The sequence below is a fragment of the Triticum aestivum genome, chromosome 6B, assembly GCF_018294505.1.
Source record: "Triticum aestivum cultivar Chinese Spring chromosome 6B, IWGSC CS RefSeq v2.1, whole genome shotgun sequence".
Taxonomy (NCBI): Eukaryota; Viridiplantae; Streptophyta; class Magnoliopsida; order Poales; family Poaceae; genus Triticum; species Triticum aestivum.
In genome coordinates this window covers 559,862,788-559,884,885 of record NC_057810.1, presented here as the reverse complement: position 1 = coordinate 559,884,885, position 22,098 = coordinate 559,862,788, and the positions used below count along the sequence as shown (strand labels likewise).

The window sequence follows — 22,098 nt, the reverse complement described above, 5'->3', positions numbered from 1 at the left end:
TGTATAATTTTTTTCATACCTATTTTTTGCTGGGCTATACTAATATGTATCCTACATCATGGGCCCCCTCCCGGCCTGGGCTCTGGGTCGTCGCCCCTCCCGCCATACCCCAGGGCCGGCCCTGCCTGCGCTGGTGCCTCTGTCGGCGTTCCAGCAGGCGCAGGAGGAACAACGATACAACTTGTTCCTCCTGGAGCAGCATCGGCTGGCGGAGGGCCAGATCTACGGCGAGCGAGGAGGCCGTGGCGAACCCCAACTTTGTCGCAGAGCAGCGTGCCATCTACAACATCGTCCGCGCTCAAGCCGCCGCTCGCCAAGAAGCGGCCGCCGCGGAGGCGCAGTTGCAGGCGATCACGAAGAAGAACAATGCCAGTTGCGCCTCCTACACGCCACCGAAGAACCATCAGCCGACCCGGTGGGACGAAGACAGCGTCGACGCCACCATTTCCATCGCGGACCTCCAGTCCACCGGCGACGAACAGGTCGCGGACTCCTCCGAGGATGAGTAGGCCACGGGAGGCGGCGGTGCCTTGTGTCCCATATGGGCTGGTCCGTCTCCCGTGTTCTACTCTTTCTCGCCGGATACCGCACCTTCACTTCATCGGTCTTATCGCCGGTGGTCGGCGGAGGGAGGACGACATGGGCTTGGACGCCAGACGCCGCCGCCGTTTAGGGTCGGGTCTTCTTTTTGTTCTAGATGTTCGAAATGTAATGAAAATCCGTCGTGTTTGTATGAAATCCGTCACGTTTATATAAAATTCGGCCTTGTTTGCACGAGTTCCATCCGGTTTGTTGAAAAAGAGTTTAAAATGTATGCGGCTATAGTTGGATGGCAGCTTTCAGTATTCATGTCCGCGGACGGATGCAGGAGGAAATTTGCGGGTTGCCGTTGGAAATGCCCTTACAACACACCCCTCTAGTCACTCTAGTGATGTGATGCTTCTTTGCAAGGATATAAAGGGTGCCTCGACCAATGGACCAATGTGACATTCAATAGACTGAGTGTGTTGTTCTTTTTCTACCGTGGCTAATTCCGTGGTGAGGCAAAAAACAATGGTTGAAATGGCTATTGTCTTTTTATATATTTTTTACATACTTTTGTTTAAGTAGTTTAAAGATGATAGCAATACATGTCTAGGTTTTTTGCATAAAGCCAAATAAATATTGACCAACTATACACTGGTTTGCTGTCTTGTTAGCATGTCGATGTCGTCACTATGTCGGTTGCCATTGACATCAGAGATTGGGGATGACAACATCTCATTTATTGCGAATCAACCTGTGGTTGAGTTGGTTAGGTGGACAGTGGTATCCCCAACCCACCAGGGTTCAAATCCTGGTGCTCGCATTATTCCTGGATTTATTTCAGGACTTCCGGCGATGCGCTTTCAGTGGGAGGAGACGTTCCCGTCGACGACGAGGCGCCTACGGTGACTTCGTAAATCTCAAGATGATATGCCGGCTCAGTCTCTCGGAGGTGCTCATAGGGGTAGGGTGTGCGTGTGTGCGTTCATAGGGATGAGTGTATGCGCGTGTATATAAGCGCTTGTGTCTGTACTGATGCTCAAAAAAAACATCCCATTTATTGATAAGAGACTCACGTTATGTTTCCTCCCTGCATTTCGCCAAAGAACCGAAAAAGTATCAATTGAACCCTGTCATAGATATTGAGGAGCTCTTAAGACCATAAAGATCTCGAGACACCAAGGCTTGAAAATCCTATAGGGGGTCATGCGCCAACAACGTTGATGGCTTTGGATGGCTTGAGGAGCTAGAAGTTAAGAAAATTCAAATTTGTGGACTTAGAACCTTTCGTGGATAGAGGCTGACACACAAGCTATTGAAGAAGTAATGATAGGGCAAAGAGTGTAAGAAGGACACATTCAGAAACACTTACTTTGATATCGCTATAGATCTAATCATTAAATACGTGATAAATAGTTTTCACCACATTCAACAAGTATTAATGTTTGACATCCACTAGGTGAAATCCTAATCACTAGCCTAACTGTTGAATATATGATTTGTGCATGTATATTGTATAGCCTGGCCCACCTCCTAGTATTTGTATAGTTGAGGTTGTGACCCACCTTATACTCCATATATACGTGCGCTATGCACCGATCAATACATTGTGAAGCATTGCCAAAACTTTTGTCTCCAACATGGTATCATACCTAAGATCCTAACCCTAACCCATGTGCCGCCGCCGCCGCGATCCCCATTGCCGTCGCCGCCGCCGCCACCCACCATCGCCGCCGCCACCACCCGCCGCCGTCGCCGCCGCGACCGCCGCCCCCGTGTGCGCCGCCGCCCCCGCTTCCGCCTCCACCCTACCGCGCCGCCACCCGGCCACGCCTCCACCCCTCGGCCGCGCCGCTTCCCCGCGAGACACCGCCACTCCCATCCCCTCATGGCCTCCCCCGGCTCCTCCGGCACCACCCGCAGCCGCCGCACCAACCCGTTCGAAGGTCCCGATCCCGTCGTCATCCGCGACCTCAACATCCTCGCCCGGGTTCCCGTCGTCCTCGACCACCTCACCTCCACGTACTATGCATGGAAGACGTACTTCTCCCTCGTATTCCGGGAGTACAACATCCGGGATCACATCGATGGCTCCGTGGACTCCCGCTTCATGGAGGACAATGAGGAGTGGATGTCCATCGACGCCACCCTCATCCGTTGGTTCTACACCATCATCTCGAAGGACCTCTTCCGCACGGTGGTCTCCGCCGACGATGATGCCCACGCCGTTTGGACCAAGCTCAACAGCCTCTTCACCGACAACGTGCTCCAATGCAAGGTTTTCTTGCACGGCGAGTTTTTTGGGTGCCAGCAGCTCGACACATCTGTTGATGATTACTGCATGCGCCTCAAGAAGCTTGTTGACGAGCTCCGTGACCTTGATGAGACGGTCTTTGACGAGCTCCTCCTCAGCACCCTCATCGCCGGCCTGAACGACGATTTCAGGAACGCCGCCTCCAACATCCCCCTCATCACCAACCCGACGTTCCTGAAGATCGTTGCATACATGAAGTTGGAGGAGCGGAGGATGCAGATGTCACGCACCCGGGCCACCCACACCGCCCTCACCGCCGGTACCCGCGGCGGTGCGCCACCCACCGCCCTGCCGAGGCCCGCCCCGGGCCCCTTCCTGGTGCCGCCCGGGTTCACGTACCCGCAGCAGCGCCACGGGGGCCGCCGTGGCCGAGGCGGCCGCAAGCCGCAGCAGCAGCAGCAGCCAGCTGCGCCCGGCGGGGCGCCGCGTCACCACCAGCAGCAACTCCCACCGGCGCCCTGGCAGGCCGGCCAGAACCCCTGGACCGGGGTTGTGCACGCGTACTCCATGCCTATTCCGCGTGCCCCCGTTCTAGGCCTCTTCGGCGCCCGCCCGGCCGCTCATCAGGCGCTTCATGCGGCCCTCAGCCGTACCCGCCCGTGCCGCTCTACGGCCCCTCCGCGGCCTATGGGCTGCCCTTGGCCGGTGGGTTCGTGGCGCCGCCGCCTCAGCCGGCGTCGTCCACCCCGGCTCTTCCGCCGGCACGTTGGGACCCCTCGCTCCTAGCGGCCCTCCACACCGCCTCCACGCCGCAGCAGTACACTGGCGGTGGCGACTGGTATATGGACACCGGAGCCACGGCCAACATGGCCGCCAACCCCGGTAACCTTTTTGCCGCTCACCCCGTTCACACCGCTGCTCGCATTACCGTGGGTGACGGTTCTTCCATGCCTATTACTCACGTCGGCCATGCTGCTTTTCCATCTAACTCCATGCCGTTATATCTTTATAACGTACTTGTCTCTCCTGACATCATTAAAAATCTTGTTTCCGTTCGTTCTCTTACACGTGAAAATCCTGTTATCGTTGAATTTGACATGTTTGGCTTTTCTGTTAAGGATGCACGTACCTGGATGGTGCTCCACCGATGTGACAACCCCGACGAGCTCTACCCGATCCACTCATCCACCTTCACTGCCGCTGCACCCATGGTGCTTTCCGCCGGAGTGGACCTTTGGCACGCCCATCTCGGTCATCCCAACACCGCCATCCTTCGTCATATTCTTCGGAGTTTTTCATTCATGTGTAATAAGATCGACGATCACACTTGTCATGCTCGTCGTCTAGGCAAACATGTTCGTCTTCCTTTTAGTAATTCCTCGCATGTCGCATCATACCCGTTTGAGTTAATTCATAGTGATGTTTGGACCTCTCCTGTTGCAAGTAACACGGGCTATCTTTATTATCTTGTCATACTTGATGATTTTTCGCACTATGTGTGGACCTTCCCGTTGCGGCGAAAGTCGGACTCTGTTGCCACTCTCACCGCTTTCTACTCCTATGTCTCCACGCAGTTTGGACGTCCCATTCATGCGTTGCAAACAGACAATGGGAAGGAGTTTGATAACCTTGCGATCCGCAACCTTCTCGCCACACACGACACGATATTTCGTCTCACTTGCCCGTACACTTCGCAACAAAACGGCCGCGCTGAGCGCGTGATTCGCACTCTCAACGACTGCGTTCGCACCCTCCTCTTTCATGCAACCGTGCCACCACATTTTTGGCCCGACGCGCTCGCCACCGCATCACTACTCATCAACATTCGCCCTTGTCGCACTCGTGGGAATTTTGCACCTCATCACCTCTTGTTTGGCATGCCACCCTCCTATGCTGAGCTCCGTATTTTTGGTTGCCTGTGCTACCCCAGCATCGCTTCCACTACCCCTCACAAGCTCGCACCTCGGTCTGTGGCCTGCATCTTTCTCGGCTATCCCCCAACACCAAAGGCTACCGCTGCTATGATCCTATCTCCCATCGGGTGATCACTTCACGACATGTTTACTTTGATGAGATGGTTTTTCCGTTTCAGCAGGTACCTTCGGATGTTGCGGCTTTGCCCGCTCCCGATGACGGCCGCTCACGTGCTTCTCTTGGGCCGCCTCCCGGCTTTGAGGGTGCCCCCAGTGCCACGGGTCGAGTTTCTCCCCGGTTGGCTGCCCTGGGGGCTGCACCTCCCTTGGCACCCGCGACGCCCTTGACGTCGCCGGCCCCAACCACGCCGTCGGCCTCGCCCGCGACGGCCTCGCCGGCGGCCTCACCCGCCGCCCCGCTGGTGGCCTCGTCCGCGGCCTCGGAGGAGGTGGTCCCTTCCTCATCGTCACCCGTCTCCGCTCCGGACCCGCGGCCCCGTCCGATGACTCGCTCTCGGGCTGGCACCCTCTGCCCAAGCACACGGTACCCCAGCGATGAGTACCTTCTTGCTGCTTCCGTCTCTGAGCCATCCCCTTTCCCATCGTCAGCTCGAGCCGCCCTTCGGGATCCTCATTGGCCCGCTGCGATGCAGGAAGAGTTCGACGCGCTCCAGCGGAACCGTACCTGGCAGCTCGTCCCTCGGCTGCCTCGTGCCAACATCATCACGGGCAAGTGGGTCTTTCGGCACAAGACTCGTCCGGACGGTACTCTCGAGCGCTATTAAGCTTGTTGGGCGGTTCGGGGCTTTCGACAACGCGCGGGCGTGGACTTCACCAACACATTTGCCCCGCTTGTTAAACCGGGCACGATCCGCGCCGTGCTCCAGCTAGCCGTGTCTCGCGCTTGGCCTGTGCATCAGTTGGATGTGTCCAATGCCTTCTTGCACGGTCACCTAGCTGAGCAGGTGTTCTGTGAGCAGCCCACCAGCTTCGTCGACGCCACGCATCCAGATCATGTGTGCTTGCTCTCCCGTTCTCTTTACGGGTTGAAGCAGGCACCTCGGGCCTGGTACCAGCGCATTGCCGCCTTCCTGCAGATGCTCGGATTTACATCGACTCGCTCCGATGCGTCCCTCTTCGTATATCATCACGGAGTTGACACGGCCTACTTCTGATGTACGTCGATGACATCATTCTGACGGAATCCACTGTCGTGCTTCTCCAGCGGCTCACTGCTTGTCTTCGCGATGAGTTTGCCCTGAAGGACTTGGGTCCCCTGCATTACTTCCTTGGCATTGAGGTGGTTCGACGGCCAGATGGGTTCTTCCTGCACCAGCAGCGCTACGCCCATGAGCTTCTCGATCGAGTTGGCATGCTTAACTGCAAGCCCGCTCCTACGCCCGTCGACACCAAGGCCAAGGTTTCCGCTTTGGAGGGTTCGCCTGCATCTGATGCGGTCTTCTACCGCTCCATTGTGGGTTCCTTGCAGTACCTGACCCTGACGCGCCCCGACCTGCAGTATGCTGTTCAGCAGGTCTGTCTTCACATGCATGCTTCGCGTGACTCCCACTGGACTCTGGTGAAGCGTATCCTCCGATACATACGCGTCACCCAGTCTTTGGGACTTACGCTGATGGCCTCCGCCTCCACCGACCTCGTCGCCTACTCTGATGCGGACTGGGCCGGCTGCCCGCACACGGCGCTCCACCTCGGGGTACTGTGTCTACCTTGGGCCGTCCCTGATCTCTTGGTCCTCCAAGCGACAGCCCACTGTGTCCCGTTCGAGTGCCGAGGTTGAGTATCGAGCAGTGGCTAACGCTGTTGCTGAATGCTCTTGGCTCCGTCAGCTGCTTCAGGAGTTACTTTGTGACGTTCACAAGGCCACGCTCGTCTACTGCGACAACGTCTCCGCCGTCTACCTCTCCGCCAACCCGGTCCATCATCGTCGAACGAAGCATATTGAGCTTGATATACACTTCGTTCGTGAGCAGGTGGCTCTTGGGCGCATCCGGGTCCTCCACGTCCCGACGACGCAGCAGTTCGCCGACGTCATGACGAAAGGACTGCCTACTTCTGTCTTCGAGGAGTTCAGGTCCAGTCTTTACGTCTCCGGCGACGCTTCGACTGCGGGGGGCTGTTGAATATATGGTTTGTGCATGTATATTGTATAGCCTGGCCCACCTCCTAGTCTTTGTATAGTTGAGGTTGTGGCCCACCTTGTACTCCATATATACGTGCGCTATGCACCGATCAATACATCGTGAAGCATTGCCAAAACTTTTGTCTCCAACACTAACAACACCTTTAAGACAAAATGATATACTTGCATTTGCATGGATGGATTTGATAGATCAAGGGTTATTGTATTAAAAAGTTTGAATGGTGGGCAGAACACCTCAACATCCTCATTGCCATAACCATCCAGTAAAGTTTAGGTCTTCATTGGCGGTCCGAAGTATTTACTCCGGTGCATTCAACTTTCCTACAATCTACTTGTACATACTGACAGTGTCCTGTCTAAGGGGCCTCTCACCATGTCGACTCCTGACCTGAAGGGCCGGGCTGAGGACCCTTTGTCGGTTTCGTCTTGGGCCGCATCGGGCAGTCCATGACTTATACAAAGAAGATCCCAGAAGACTTGACATACATGATAAGACGTTGGATTTGTGGAAGAATCTACCTCCTCATACGTAGTCGACTAGGATCCGTGTACCCTAGGACCCCGGTTATACTATATAAACCGAGGGGTCAGGCTTGTAGAAAGATATCATACAATCTTTTGGTACTTTGCACTCTCGATACACTCCAACGCAAGAAAGCACAAGCAAGACGTAGGGTTTTATCTCTTCGGAGAGCCTGAACCAGGGCAAAATCCATGTCTCTGTTACCATTGCACCAAGACATCTAGATTAGGATACCCTACTGAGGGATTTGTTGGATTTAGCTCCGGTAGTGGTGGCCCATACAGGTCCTGCTAGGTGATCGTCGCGGTTCGATGGGAGTCCAGATCAGGGCTCAGGTCGGCGCCGATGTGTTCTTTCTGCCGGATCATAAGATTAGGCAACATGGAGTACACCACAAATCTTCGCAAAGAGATGATCTTAATGGGCTTGGGTTCTCACAAATCCAGGAGCAACACGTTCCGCTTGCTCCAGGCCCAATGTCAGATCTGGCCCCAGAGGAGTGTGAGAAGCCTTTACCGGGAACTGGTACTGTGATTCATGAAAGATCACATGATGTTAGATAGCATACCACTCTATGCTACCCTTAGCGTGATCACCTCAATACTTGTATGGAAGCATATGGGTTTCCTTTGCTTCCTGCAATAAATATAGGAATTAAGTACTCGTCTCATATTAGTTATCACTGGAATGAATGTATCTAGGCGTATTTCAGTGTTAAAATAAATCCGTTTGGGCAACAACTAATATGGGACAGAGGGAATATGAATCATGTTGTCCTCCCGATGGATAGATTGTTCTTTGAACAGATGGAATATGAGTCATAGCGATGGCACTCAAACTGATGCTACTGTTTCGGTGTTTCCACTACGAATTGCGCCTACTCGTATTTCATCTACTTACAAACAAGTTTTTCCAAGAACATTTATGTTGCAATTGAGAACCTATAGTTGCTAGACTGTCAAACTGCTTGAAAATAACCCACAAAAAAAAAGCTTGAGAATAACAATTAAAACTGCTTTTATTTCATCAAATGAAGCTCAGATATCATGATACGTGAGCATTTTGTTCTCGTAAAATTATGGACGCAACAGCCAACAAATTCAAACATCAAGTAGCACATCACTTATTACATACATTAACTACAAACTTAACCCTTTGCCTCCACACCGATAGTTTAGGAGACGGTTGAATAGAGATCTTCGATGACAACATGAACCGCTATCGGGATTCGGACCCAATGTCTGCCTCCATCGTGCCACACCAAATTACCAAATGTGTAATCGCCTTGGATCTTTCGTGTTGCCTTGAAGCTCACCTTGAAAGACTGTGAGCTTGTATCCTTGCCAAACACCAACACCATGGGTTTGACCAGCATATCAACACCGGCAGGGGGCTCAACAAATGCTTTATACACTGCATCAACTTGGCCCACATTGGTGACAGTTCTTGATACCGTTTCCGATGACTTGAGATTGGGGATGGCGATTGATGGGAGATTCAGGTCAAACAAGGATTTCTCAGTTGCTATACAACTACCGTTTGTATCTGACCCATACATGCAATTGAACAATTTCTGGTAATCTGAAGCATCGGTATCATATATAAGTCCAGGATCGCTCGCCTGAGTCGGATTGACAAATCCAGCTCCATAATCAAAAGGATCTGCAATCTTATTTGGGGTTGCATCAGCTAGTAATGGAAGACCGTTGTTGTCTGTAATGTATGCTGCAAAACCCCTTAGTTTTGTTAGAAAATGCATTATGACCATATGATGTTGAACATACTTCAAAAATCTATGGAAGCCTAACAATATAATTAGCCTATACCTATCAGTTGTCATGAGTGCTGATTTGAAAGCAGCAGGTGACCAGTCTGGGTGGAGTGACTTGAGCATGGCTATAATACCGGAAACATGTGGGCAAGCCATCGATGTCCCTGAATCGAAGAAGTAGAGCCCCAATTCCTTGTAAATACCAACCTGTGGCGCTGCTGCTAAAATATTCACCCCCGGTGCAGCAATGTCAGGCTGTTTACAATGCAGTGTGAAGGTATCATTTCATATGTTAAGAACAGTTATATGTTACAGACACAAAGATCAACAATTTATGATGTACTGTAATTTTTGGTATATACCTTGAGCACTGCAGGATAGACGGAGCTTGGACCCCTTGATGAGAAAGCTGCAATCTTTGGATCAGGAAATCCACTTCCAGTTGTTGTCCGACTTAAAGAAACCTTTGCTACCGGATTCTGGCTGGTACTGTTGAGAAGGAGAAGTGTTTAAGGCCAACTAAAGTAGCAAATATACACATACATTCTGAATAACAAGAGTAAATTTGATAAACTACAATTTTAATGTACAAAGTCACAATACAGGTTGAATAACAAAATTCATAGAACAGAACACCAGTATACACTCTACAGGATTATGTTGATCAAACATATCCCAGAACTATATGTATGAAAATTCTGAGAGTGTGCTTATGTCAGACTTGGTTGTGTAAAAATACATCACACACCTGTGACCAAAGGTACATAAACCTGTTTATGTAATTAGCCTTTAAATATGTAGTTTTATGATGCGCGTTATCCCTGAATAGTTATGTGAAATTGGTATTTATATGTAGTGTGGTGATAGTTCGTTACGAAACTAAGATAGCCAGCATGATAAATTTTCAACAAATAGGACTAACCATTAACCAACATATATTTTGTATAATTCATACATGCAATTAGGCAATGCACATTGTTTGGATCAAGGTTTCTTAATCTGTTTACTGTTCAGGGAAGATGACTGCTCCGAGGCAGATTCATTGTTTTCACTGATCATTAGCAATACCTGCCCGAAAAAGGACAAAAATGTTTTGTCTAGTTTTCCGAACCTTGGGTTGGACTACCCCACAAATGACTTTCTAGTTTACTAATGTGTAGTAGTAATGGATATGTAACATTTCACAAGTTATTTATGCACTCTCTTAGTCACAGTATCATCATTTTTTCTCTAGAACTCATGTTCATGTATGTGGTTTTAGATATTGTAACTTATACTTTCAATAAAAGGAACACAGCGAAAATCAATTCCTATTCCCAACCAAAAAAGGTGGTGTCCATTCAAAAAGAATTAAACCCACGAAATAAAATCAGAAAAATTAGTAAGGACTCAAAAATAGGCTTTGCCTCGCTTTATAAATAAAAGCCACATGGCCGAGCTATACAAGGTGATGATGAAACCCTCTTTCAAAGCAGATCAAAGAAAAACCAGATCAGCAAAGACTTGTTCCTAAAGGGGATGACATGTGAACTTATAGTACCGATTGATCTCATAATCGATCAATCATAGCTTGGGTTTGTGTTGCATACTGTAATTCTCGGGATAGAAGATAAAATATCAACCACCTACGACAGAATCTGAGGGCAACACTGGTATTAGCATTGAGACATGACCACAAGCTTTCTTGTACTTACTGTTAACCAACTTTGGAAAGAACATAATTGGTTCATAGTACGGTAATTCCTATTCCCTCCGAGGATTTGTTTTAATTTCCTAACGTACTGCATGTATAAAGCACTTTCTTGAAGTCCTAACCTCATACTTACCTGAAATACTGAATTATCTTGTAAGCAACCTCCAAATCAATAGAAACGCATGGGATGGACATGGCACGAAACTGCCAGGCAACAAGAAGGTCAGCATTTTGCTGCGTGAAGATAAAACCTTCTCCTCCGTTGTTGACCACTGCTGATGCTAATCTATACAATTGAGCAATCGGGAAAACAGAGGTTATACTGAAGCAAAGGACAATATTTCCCTTCACATCTGTACTGTTTGCAAGAGTCAAGTTACACCTGCAAATTACATGGGGAATCGAAGGAATAAGAAACATGCACATGTTTTCTGGAAAGAAATTCACCATAAATAATGGGCTATGGCTCCAAAAATGTTAATACCAAACACAGAAGTAAACAAACGAAACAAGTGTTCGAGCAGAGCATATAGTGTAGTCATACATGCTATTCATGTAGAGCTTGATATTGTGAAGCTGATTTGCTCTTTCCATATCCGCAAACAAGGATTGTCCCTATAAGCATAGGAAATTCACTGTTAGAATAAGGTGTACATGGGAGATTACGATAATAAAGCTTTACATTACAGTATTACACATCTGCTTCTTTCTCTTCTATCTAAAGACAAATGATTTTAACATGCTCCCTCTTACCCTCTCTTTCACATGGGAGGTACACTATTTAATCAAATCAATGGCTCAGATCTATTATGTACTCTTACCTCTCATGTAAAAAGGAGAGGTAAGAGGGACCATGCTAAAATTTGCCTGTTTTGTGAGCTATACTGGACCAGCCAACTTTATAATAACAGGCATGTCCTTGAGATCAAGTTGCTTCATCCAGATTTTAGGAATCACATCCTATTTATGACAAAATGATCACTAATTCATTTATGAAAAAAAAGGTCTGTTCAGTTCATGAATCATATGCATCGATCAAATTTGTGATTTTTTGTTTGCAATTGTAAATGTACATTATGATGAAGGACGTGCAAATATAGAATCGAAGAAATCAATCCAAACAATATCGTAGTTTACACAAGACCGAAATGAGGCCAAGATAGATTCGTGGGATCACAAACGAAAAACTAGCTCATTGCAGGAAGAAAATCCATCAGACAGTCTATCTAGTAAAGCATCCAACCTGCAGACCTCATATCTCAAATCTAACTACTCACATGTTAAGGTCATTGCTCATTAGTTTCTGCGCAACTATGAATTCCAGAGTATGAAACCATGACCTCCATGGCTATTACGCTTAATTGTACCCCGTTTTGACCAACTCTGCTTCTACCTCCAATAAAAAAAGGATAGAAGATAGAAACATACCACAAGTGTCTGGCCATTTCCGAGAGTGATGGTAGTAGGAAACAACCGATCCACCGTTGAAGCTGCAACCGTAAACAGCCACGGAGCTACGTTACCCACCATCTGGGCATACGGTCCAAAGTTCCCAGCTGCATATACCACGGGTATACCCTTTGCCACCGCATGAAATGCGGGGAGGTGCCCCCAACAGGTTGACTATGGACAGCGATAAGACGTCGACACCGTCATGGATGGCATCATCTATTGCTTTCATGACCGCTGCCTCACTGCATGTGGCATCGGCTGGTGGCTTCAAGGCTCCAGCAAGCCTTGTACACTGCGATGCGGGCTCTTGGCGCGCTACCATGTGCAACACCGGATGCGAGTTATTTACTCAAAACCACCACACTTGGGGTTAGGATAACAACTTGGTACCACATTTGAACCAGGGCACAAAAAACCACCACAAATGCGCCTAATTTGTAACGCGGAGCACTGATGCTGGAATTTGGTCGCGAAAACAGCGAAACTGACAAGTTAGGCCCGCATGTCGGGCTGACGTGGTGTGCTTATGTGGACAATATGCTGAGTTGGACATAGGTCCCACCTGTCAATGACTCAAGTATTTGTTCTTTTTTTTGTTCTTTTTTACTTCTTCCTCCTTTTTCCATTGGCATTTCCACAAACATCTTGTGGGCACCCCCGCAAGGCAGAGCGCCGCTGCCATGGCGTCGGCCACGAGCCTCCATGCGTGCCGTCGGACTACAGGCGTGCGCTCGTGCGAGCTGCGGCCGCGGGGGCGCTATGGCCGAGCGACTGGAGTGGGAGGCGTATGTGCGGGCGCGGGCATGCTCGTCGGCGTCCATGGCGGACATTGGAGCTTGCCAGCCATGGAGGAGCAAGCTCGAGGATGCACAAAAAAAAAAAAAATCAGAAAACGAGCTGCAGCGGCGCCCAAGCGCAATTGCTCGTTAGCCATCCACTTGACTCCATGGACTACAGCGACTCCAGCCGGCCACGAACGACGACGGACACGGCGGTCGCCACAGCTTCTCCTGCTGCCGCGCCTACACTCGCCGCCGTCCGCGGCCGGTCCTATACTGCTCGTCGGCCTGGGCGCGCGGCGGGGCGGGGCGCTGCTTGTTGGTCGGCGGGCCGGCCTGGGCACTCGCCGTCGTCCGCGGCCAATCATGTACGGCTCGTCGGCCTGGGCGTGCGGCGGGGCTGGGCACTACTCGTTGGCCGGCGGGCCGGCCTGGGCACGTGGCCGCCGGCGCTCCATGGAGAGGCGGACGAGCTAGCGCTGCTCACTCTCTCCGGTGAGAGGACAATGATTGGCGCCCAAAAGCTGTTCGATGGAATGCCTCAAACAAAGAGATATGGGAAGAAGATGTTGTTGTGGACAATGTTGCCTGCTGCTATCGAGGCCACATGGGTGCCATGGCCGTTGAGGTCTCTGGGAGAGAAATATTCACCTACTAGTTGGGATTCGTTGGCAACATCGGCGTACCACCGTGCACCGATGATCTTGTTGTTGCAGCTCTTGGAGCTGAAGGACTTGCCAGATTGACAGGTCCCCTTCCATCTTGGAGGAGGGGGTGTGTATCCATCATCACTGAAGCTCGGTGACTCTGGCCAAATACCTGAAGTATGAAAAAGCTGTCAGGTTCTGCCATGCATTGTCAATTTCATCAGATGCAGATTCAATTAAGATATAACCCTTTCAACTTTACTATTCACACTTGTGGAAATGACATATCATTTCCTCCGTAAGCGATATATGCAAGGTCCATGTGAGAGTAATACATGTGTCACGAAACGCATCATGACACACACAAAAAATAATCAAACTTCCCCTAACTGAACACTGTCCAAGAAAAAGAAAAAAACAGTTTATAAGTTCCAGTCTCAACTTCCCACCCGCATGGGTCCCCTATTCTCATCTCTTTCCCTGTCTTCTCCTTCTCTACAACGCCACACGCGTACCTTCTGCATTTTCTGCATGGATCCTCAGCGTATTCCCCGCTCAGCACCACATGCTCCTTTGTGGCTCCGTGCTTCAGTCTGAACTACCTGTCGCAGGCGTCGCCGCCTCCCCAGTCGAGGTCCGCTTCTAGGTACTGCCTCCACACGCTCGATCCTGGGTTTGTCTACGGAGCAGCCTCTCTGCCCGTACTTCCTTAATACCATGAGTCCGGCCCGTCGATGCATCTTCATGGGCATGGGCATAAGCTGCAGCGTGGTGTTGGCTGTTGAGTATAATGTATATTTTTTTTGCAAGAACATTTCCGACCTATTCATCTTCAATCATGGCAGTACAACGAATACCAGAAATAATAAAAATTACATCCAGATCCATAGACCACCTAGCGACGACTACCAGCACTGAAGCGAGCCGAAGGCGCGCAGCCGTCATCGCCTCTCCATCACCGGAGTCGTGCACAACTTGTTGTAGTAGACAGTCGGGAAGTCGTCGTGCTAAGGCCCCGTAGGACCAGCGCACCAGAACAGCAACCGCCGCAGATGAAGAATAACATAGATCAGAAAGATCCAATCCGAAGACACGCGAACGTAGACGAACAACGACGAGATCCGAGCAAATCCACCAAAGATAGATCCGCCGGAGACACACCTCCACACGCCCACCAACGGTGCTAGACACGCCGCCGGAACGGGGACTAGGCGGGGAGACCTTTATTCCATCTTCAGGGAGCCGCCGCTGTCTCGTCTTCCTGAGCAGGACACAAACCCTTGCAAAACTGAAATAAACGACTAAAAACGGAGCCCTCCCGCCCGCCCTTGCCGAGATCCACCGCGCCCCCATGGCCCTAGGGCCACCGGAGAGGAGGCGGACCTGCGGCGGCGGCGGCGGGAGGCAGAAACCCTAACATGTATATTAGGAAGTATATGATAGACTAGGATTTGTTTCTGCCTTGTCTTGTATTTCAAGTTGGTCATCTCTCCCTAATAATAAAGCACGGATTGGGTCTCCGGGTTTACTGTCGCGGCGTTTTTACAGAAGACCCCCTGTGTTTTTAGCAAAAACAACCCACAGTCTAATAATAAGTGTCGCAGGAAGATAACGATTCGATCGTTGGGCCACCGGGATTGTATTGGGCCTCGAAGAGAGAGCACAGTCATGACTCCTCCTGAAAGCGTAGGGCCTCCACCAGGTTACATATTACCAAAGGCATCACGCACGCAATCCTTTCGTCCCCCACACGCACGAAGCCGCCGCCACCGCCGCTTCTCACCTCGATGCTAGATCGGAATCGAAGTCGTTGCTCAAATCGTGAGATCGTTGGAAGAATCACAACACGGCAGATGTGAAGGGATCATTGTCGTTGCCGCCGCTGCCTTTGCTCTGGACGGAGAGGACGACTACCTCCGCTGGAAGAAATCTGTGCTGCTCCGCCTCCACGACCTCAGTGTTGGCGCACGTGCTGATCACCGCGCTGTCACCCCCTTGGGAGGGCACTCGTCGACGGCGATCGACCGGAGAGGTAGCCGGAGAAGGGGAACGGAGCAGAGGAGGAGAAGACGAGAGCGAGACGGCTCGGGGAGAGGATAAGAGAGAACGAGAGGCTAGAATGAGCACAAGTTCAAATTCGATGCCTTACAACGTTTTGCTTGCTCGCTTATAAACTGCGGCTACAACCCAACTCCCGGCCCAACGGCCCACTCTACTACTCAACCCGCCAGCCCACTATCCTCTGCCGTGCTTCGCTCCTTTGCCACAGCGATCGACTGTGAGGCTGCTGCTGCTCTGTCACTTACAGTACCCGCCCCTGAAGAACCAGCTTGTCCCCAAGCTGGTGCCGATGGAAAGCGTTCCTTGAGCACTTCATAATCCTCCCAGGTGGCCGACGCAGCAGGTATCTTTGCCCACTTGATCAGTATTTGAAGATGAGCAGCGTTTCCCTTCTTGACCAGCCTGCGGTCCAGGATTTCTTCAGGGTAAACTCCCGGCACAGAGAGATCAATAGGTACTGGTAGCGTAGTGAACACTGGAGTGTGATCAGGCACATGGTTCTTAAGCTGCGACACATGGAAAACTGGATGGACTTGGCTCCCCTTTGGTAATTCCAGTTTATACGCAGCGTTGCCGATCTTCTCCAGTATCTTGTATGGCCCAAAGTATTTCAGTGCCAGTTTCCGACAAGGTCGATTTACCACTGAGGATTGGGCATAGGGTTGCAAACGTAGGTATGCCATTTCTTCTGGAGCAAACACTCTGTCAGACCTTTTTTTGTCCGCAAAGTGCTTATACTTGCACTGGGCGCGTGCCAAGTGATCCTTCAGAACTGTTGTATGCTGTGTATGTGACTTCAACCACTCGTTGACATCCTGATTGACTGATGTCGTATGCCCCGCTAGCTGACCCATGTTCGGTGCATACCCGTAGAGAGCCTTGTATGGTGTACACCCAAGTGAAGAATGATAAGTTGAATTATACCAGAACTCTGCTTGGGGTAACCAAGTCACCCATTTGGTAGAACACTCATGGACTGCACACCTCAGATACATCTCTAGACACTGATTTACCCTTTCTGTTTGGCCATCCGTTTGCGGGTGATATGCCGTGCTCATCTGCAGCTTAGTGCCCCAGATCCTAAACAATTCTTTCCAAAATGAACTGGTGAAAATCTTATCTCTATCAGACACAATTGTCAAGGGTAGTCCATGCAGTCTCACAATGTTGTTGAGGAACACCTTTGCAACAGAAGCGGCTGTGAAAGGGTGTTTCAACGGCAGAAAGTGACTTACTTTGGTGAAGCGATCCACTACAACCAAAATAGCTATCCCTCAGATTTGGGTAAACCTTCTATGAAATCCATGCTAATAGCCTGCCAAGGACTGTCAGGGATGGGTAAAGGCTGTAGTAACCCTGGAGTTCTACATAGCTCATGTTTTGCTTGCTGACATATGCCACACTGCTTGACAAAGTTCTCCACATCCATCTTCAGTCCTTTCCAACTAAACAACTGCTTGACTCTGTGGTAAGTAGGTAGAATACCTGAATGTCCTCCCACTGGAGTTGCATGAAAAGCCTGTATCAGTTTTGTTTTCAGACCTACATTTGCTCCCACCCAAATCTTATCATCCTGTTTGAGCAGCCCCTCCTGCAGTTGAAACCCAGGACAAGAAGTGGAGTCCATTGCCAGTTTTTGTAACATGGAAAAAGCTTCTGGATCAACAGAGTAGGAGTTGAGAATTTCCTGTATCCACACTGGCTTGCTGGTGGACACATTTGTACAGCAAACAGATGTGCCACTCTAGATAAAGCATCTGCAGCTGTGTTTTCTACCCCTTTTTTGTATTGAATGGAAAACTGCAACCCTACCAGCTTGGTCATTGCCTTCCTTTGTAAGTCAGATGTGAGGTTCTGATCTCCCAAATGACATAAACTCTGATGGTCTGTTTTGATAATGAATGGAGCTCTGCTCAAGTAAGATCTCCATCTATCAATGGCCAACATAATTGCCAGAAACTCCTTCTCATATATAGATTTCTTCTGATTTTGCACTCCCAAGGCCTTGCTGTAATATGCAATTGGATGACCATCCTGGGATAGAACAGCTCCCACTCCAGTGTTGCAAGCATCAGTTTCTATAGTAAAAGTCTTGTCAAAGTTGGGCAGGGCTAACACAGGAGTGTTCACCATGGCTTGTTTGAGCAGTTGGAAAGCTTGTTGTGCCTCCTCAGACCAGTAGAATGCTTGTTTCTTCAACAGGGCAGTCAATGGTTTTGCCAGCACTCCATAATTCCTCACAAACTTTCTGTAATATCCAGTGAGTCCCAGAAAACCCCTCAATTCAGTTACAGATGTGGGAATTGGCCACTGTAGCATAGCTTCAGTTTTGGCAGGATCAGTAGATACCCCAGTGTCAGAAATTATATGCCCCAAATACTCCAAGGACTATTGAGCAAAAACACATTTACTCTCTTTGACAAACAAGTTATTTTCCTTGAGTATATCAAACACTGACTGAAGATGCTCTATATGTTCCTCCAGTGTTCCACTGAACACCAGAATATCATCCATGAAGACTAAGACATACTTCCTATTAGCTCCAGCAAAAGCAAAATTCATGACACACTGGAAAGTGCCTGGCGTAGTAGCTAAACCAAAAGGCATTACCCTGAACTGGAACTGCCCATGATGGGTTTTGAATGCAGTTTTAAACTCATCCTCCTCTTGCATTCTTATCTGATGGTACCCAGATCTTAGATCCAACTTGGAAAACCACTTTGCTCCTCCTAATTCATCCAGAATCTCATCGATAACTGGCATGGGAAACTTGTTCTTGACAGTGATGGCATTAAGTTTTCTGTAATCCACACAAAACCTCCAAGTCCCATCTTTCTTTTTGACTAGCAAAACTGGTGTAGCAAAAGGGCTTATACTGGGTGTAATAAGAACTGCATCCAACATTTCCTTCACTTGTTTCTCAATTTCATCCTTTTGTAAAGGAGAGTATCTGTATGGTCTGCAGTTAACAGGAGTAGCACCTGGTACCAGATTTATTTTGTGATCAAAAGCTCTGTGGGGAGGTAAAGTGTGTGGCTCTTGGAACACATGTTTGTTCTTATCCAACACTTGTTGCACTTCTGGAGGAACTTCTGTGACTGGAGCCATAACTATGCGATTTAGCAGTGCCGTAGCCCAAACATCATTTCCTTTCTCCCACTTAAGGAACTGTTCAGCCGATATCTCCTCTATACTTTCTTGTTGAACAGGTGGAACTCCTTGCAGCTTGATCTCTTTGCCCTTATACTGAAACTGTATCCACTTGTTAGCCCAGTGACACTGCATTACACCCCATTGCTCTAGCCAATCCATGCCCAAAATGATGTCATGTCCTCCTAGTGGTAGCACTTGCATGGAATTACTGAAACTGTGCCCTTGAATCCACCAGGTGAGTTGAGGTACCTTTTCTGTACAAGCAATAAGACTTCCATTTGCTACCTTAACTTGTAGAGGATTTCCTAATTTCTCAGTAGGTATATCCACTTTATCTAGAAGAGCCTTATCTACAAATGTGTGTGTACTGCCTGAATCCACCAGGACCAACACCACTTTGTTCTGCACAAGAGCTCTCAGTTGAATGGTTTTTGGATTTGGTGCACCTGACAAAGCGTTTACTGAGATGGTGGCACATTCTTCCTGTCCTCCAGCTACCAAAGCATCTAGCACAACATCTGATATGATTTCCTGTGTAACTTGTACCTCTGCTGCTTTTAACTGAGCTCCCCCTGCCACAGGCTGATTACATACATCACTACTAGAAAAACCCCTACTAATGGCGCACCTAGTATGGCCATTAATGGCGCATCTGTGGTGCGCCATTAACAACACGCCATTAGTAATTTTTACTAATGGCGCACCACCTGGTGCGCCATTAGTATCTGGTATACTAATGGCGCACCGCGGGTGCGCCATTAGTATAGGCCAGGGTGCGCCATTAGTATGCCTCCCAGGGGCCATGTATATCCAGGTGCTTTGGCATACTAATGGCGCACCACCACTGGATGCGCCATTAGTAACCATGGCATATTAATGGCGCACTTACCAGTGATGCGCCATTAGTATGCTTTGTCATACTAATGGCGCACTGTCATGTGATGCGCCATTAGTATGAATATTAGGTTTTTTTTATTTTTTTATTTTCTGTTTTTTGCACAGGTTACAAAATGTATAATTTGACAAAATATAGACAGCACACATCAACAACAGATTCATCGAATACAATAGAAGATTAGTCTTTGAATACAATTCATCATATTAGTCTCCGAATACAATTCATCATATTAGTCTCCGAATTGAAAAGACCGAACAAAGATAGAACATTATATTACAAGTCTCGAGACCGCGAGTAGCGAGTTTGTCTTCACATTACAAGTCGATATCGATCATCTAAACTACCATCACATAGAAGAGAGCTGCGGTCATCACGATGAGCATCATCACGATGAAACTCGTCTTCATCCGGTTCCTCCAACGCTCCCTCCCCTCTCCCGCTAGATAGCGGGCGTATCTAGATTCGGCCTCGGCCCTAGTGGTGTACCCTTTGTAACTGTTACCGCTGAATCGGTGAACCTGTCTCCGACACTCCTCCCAGTCATCGTAGACTCCGGGAACCTTACCCTTGTACACGACATACGTCGGCATCGCTATGCACTAGCCAAACGAAACGTTAGTACCAATTCACAGACAATACATAAGCAATATATAATTATGCAACAGAACGATCGGAAGAGAAAAGCAAGACATTAATAGCATCGATTACATCTAAGTTGAACGACTCTCGAAACCAAAGAGACATACTACAAGTTCATTAAAGTTTAATTACAACATGAGCCAATCGATGTTTCAGAACTAGACACAGCATCACTGCTTTCGACTCGACTCAAGGGACCGGAGCGTGGATGAAGCCGCCGTCTATCGTGGGAGTCATGAAATAACGGTCGTTGTCAGCCTGCATTTGTAGCATTGTGTCGATGTCACTGTTGGACGGTTGATTTCTGAGGTAGAACTGCCCCGAGGTACGAAGGACATCTTGATGGATGATTTCCGCAAACTCCGACTGGATGCGAAAGAATTCTTGTCGGAGGTCCGCGTCCTGGATTGCCGACACGCTCGCGGCCCAATCTTTGAGTTTACTCGGTAGCAGAAGTTGATGATGGTCCCGTACGATCGCCCGCATGTGATGGATGGCGTAGTAGGCACCCTTCTGACCGCCAGGCGGCTGCTTGACGCAGCAGAACGTCGTATTGTGGGAGAACACGTGCTTGCCGTACTTACGAATAGGCCTGGTGAAGGTGCCTCCAGATTTGGCGTAGCCGGGGAGAACATCATCAAGAACCTTCTTGACATTTGTGTAGTCTACGTTCGACTGACGGTCCGGGTCGAAATACGTGGCCATGGAATATTTGGGGCTTAGGAGGATGAGCGTGCAACGTGTGTCACTGCAGAAAACACGGAATGTTAAAAGAAAAACGATCGAAATGTAAGAATTCATATGTTACGGGCCGGTTGAGGGGAGGACTTACTCGGGAAAGTAAGGCACGAGGAAGTTATCCTTATCTTGGTTTGCCAGAATGACGCCTTCGAGGTAAGAACTCGCGACTTGCCGGTCCCCAGCGCTGCCCAAGATCTTGGCACGCATGTAGAAGGGGTCGACTATCACGATGTCCGGGGTCTTGTCGCGAATGATCCGCATCTCCATACTCAGCGAAAATAGCCGAACGAAGGTGTAGTGCAGCGGATGAAGGTTCAACATAGCGTGGATGTCATCAAAACGCAGGACGATCGTACGCCCGATGGAGTTATCCACAAAGCCCTTGCCCTCTGGCACCTTGGCCGCGAAAACTGGGTATGCCACATCCTTCTCCCTGAGACGCCGCTTCTCCAAAGAAAGAACACTGTCATGCAGACTCCGCATAGCACCGGTTGCAGCATTGAGCATATTTGTCGGTAGCATCGCCCTACCCGCCACATGCACCCTCCTCGAGATATCCTGCGGTGAAGGTGGCCCGTCCTGAGCACGGATCGTACTCGGTGCCGGCTGGCTCGCACCCTTCTTAGTCTTTCTTTTGCGTGCCTTCTTCTTCTCCTGTAATGGGACCGAGTTCTGCTCACAGACCGCCTTCTTGAGTGTGTTGGGGCTGATAATATTTCGCACCTCGCCTATCTGAGGCTCGGTGAAGTCGGCAGCTGGAGGCGTCTCCTGAGAGCTGAACGTCAGACGGCGCCTGTTGCAACTTGGCTTCTCCGCGGTACCAGCTAGATCGCACACGTCTTTTGTTGGGTTTGGTTCTTGAGAAGGAGGCCCCATGAAGTCGCCATC

General features: G+C 49.4%; 1 protein-coding gene and 1 pseudogene across 1 annotated transcript; both read right to left on the bottom strand.

The window, feature by feature from the left end:
• Window positions 1-8,369: 8,369 nt before the first annotated feature.
• Window positions 8,370-12,072, bottom strand: LOC123134416 (subtilisin-like protease SBT3.9). The gene is made up of 5 exons (XM_044553676.1): window positions 11,385-12,072; window positions 10,974-11,222; window positions 9,510-9,636; window positions 9,203-9,402; window positions 8,370-9,112 (listed from the first exon to the last, which is right to left on the bottom strand). Exons 1-5 carry the CDS (start codon window positions 11,432-11,434, stop codon window positions 8,551-8,553), a joined length of 1,188 nt encoding a protein of 395 aa, XP_044409611.1. The 5' UTR covers window positions 11,435-12,072; the 3' UTR covers window positions 8,370-8,550.
• A 55-nt stretch (window positions 12,073-12,127) lies between these two features.
• LOC123139378 (subtilisin-like protease SBT3.13) lies at window positions 12,128-16,633 on the bottom strand (annotated as a pseudogene).
• Between the last annotated feature and the right edge of the window lie 5,465 nt (window positions 16,634-22,098).

What these genes read in the sequence shown, in the direction of transcription:
- LOC123134416 (XM_044553676.1), bottom strand. Translation starts at nt 11,434, where the DNA reads ATGGAAAGAGCAAATCAGCTTCACAATATCAAGCTCTACATGAATAGC. An exon ending in AAGCTCTACATGAATAGCAT is followed by an intron (nt 11,223 to 11,384) that starts GTATGACTACAC and finishes TGTAATTTGCAG; the next exon opens with GTGTAACTTGACTCTTGCAA. An exon ending in GCACTCATGACAACTGATAG is followed by an intron (nt 9,113 to 9,202) that starts GTATAGGCTAAT and finishes AACAAAACTAAG; the next exon opens with GGGTTTTGCAGCATACATTA.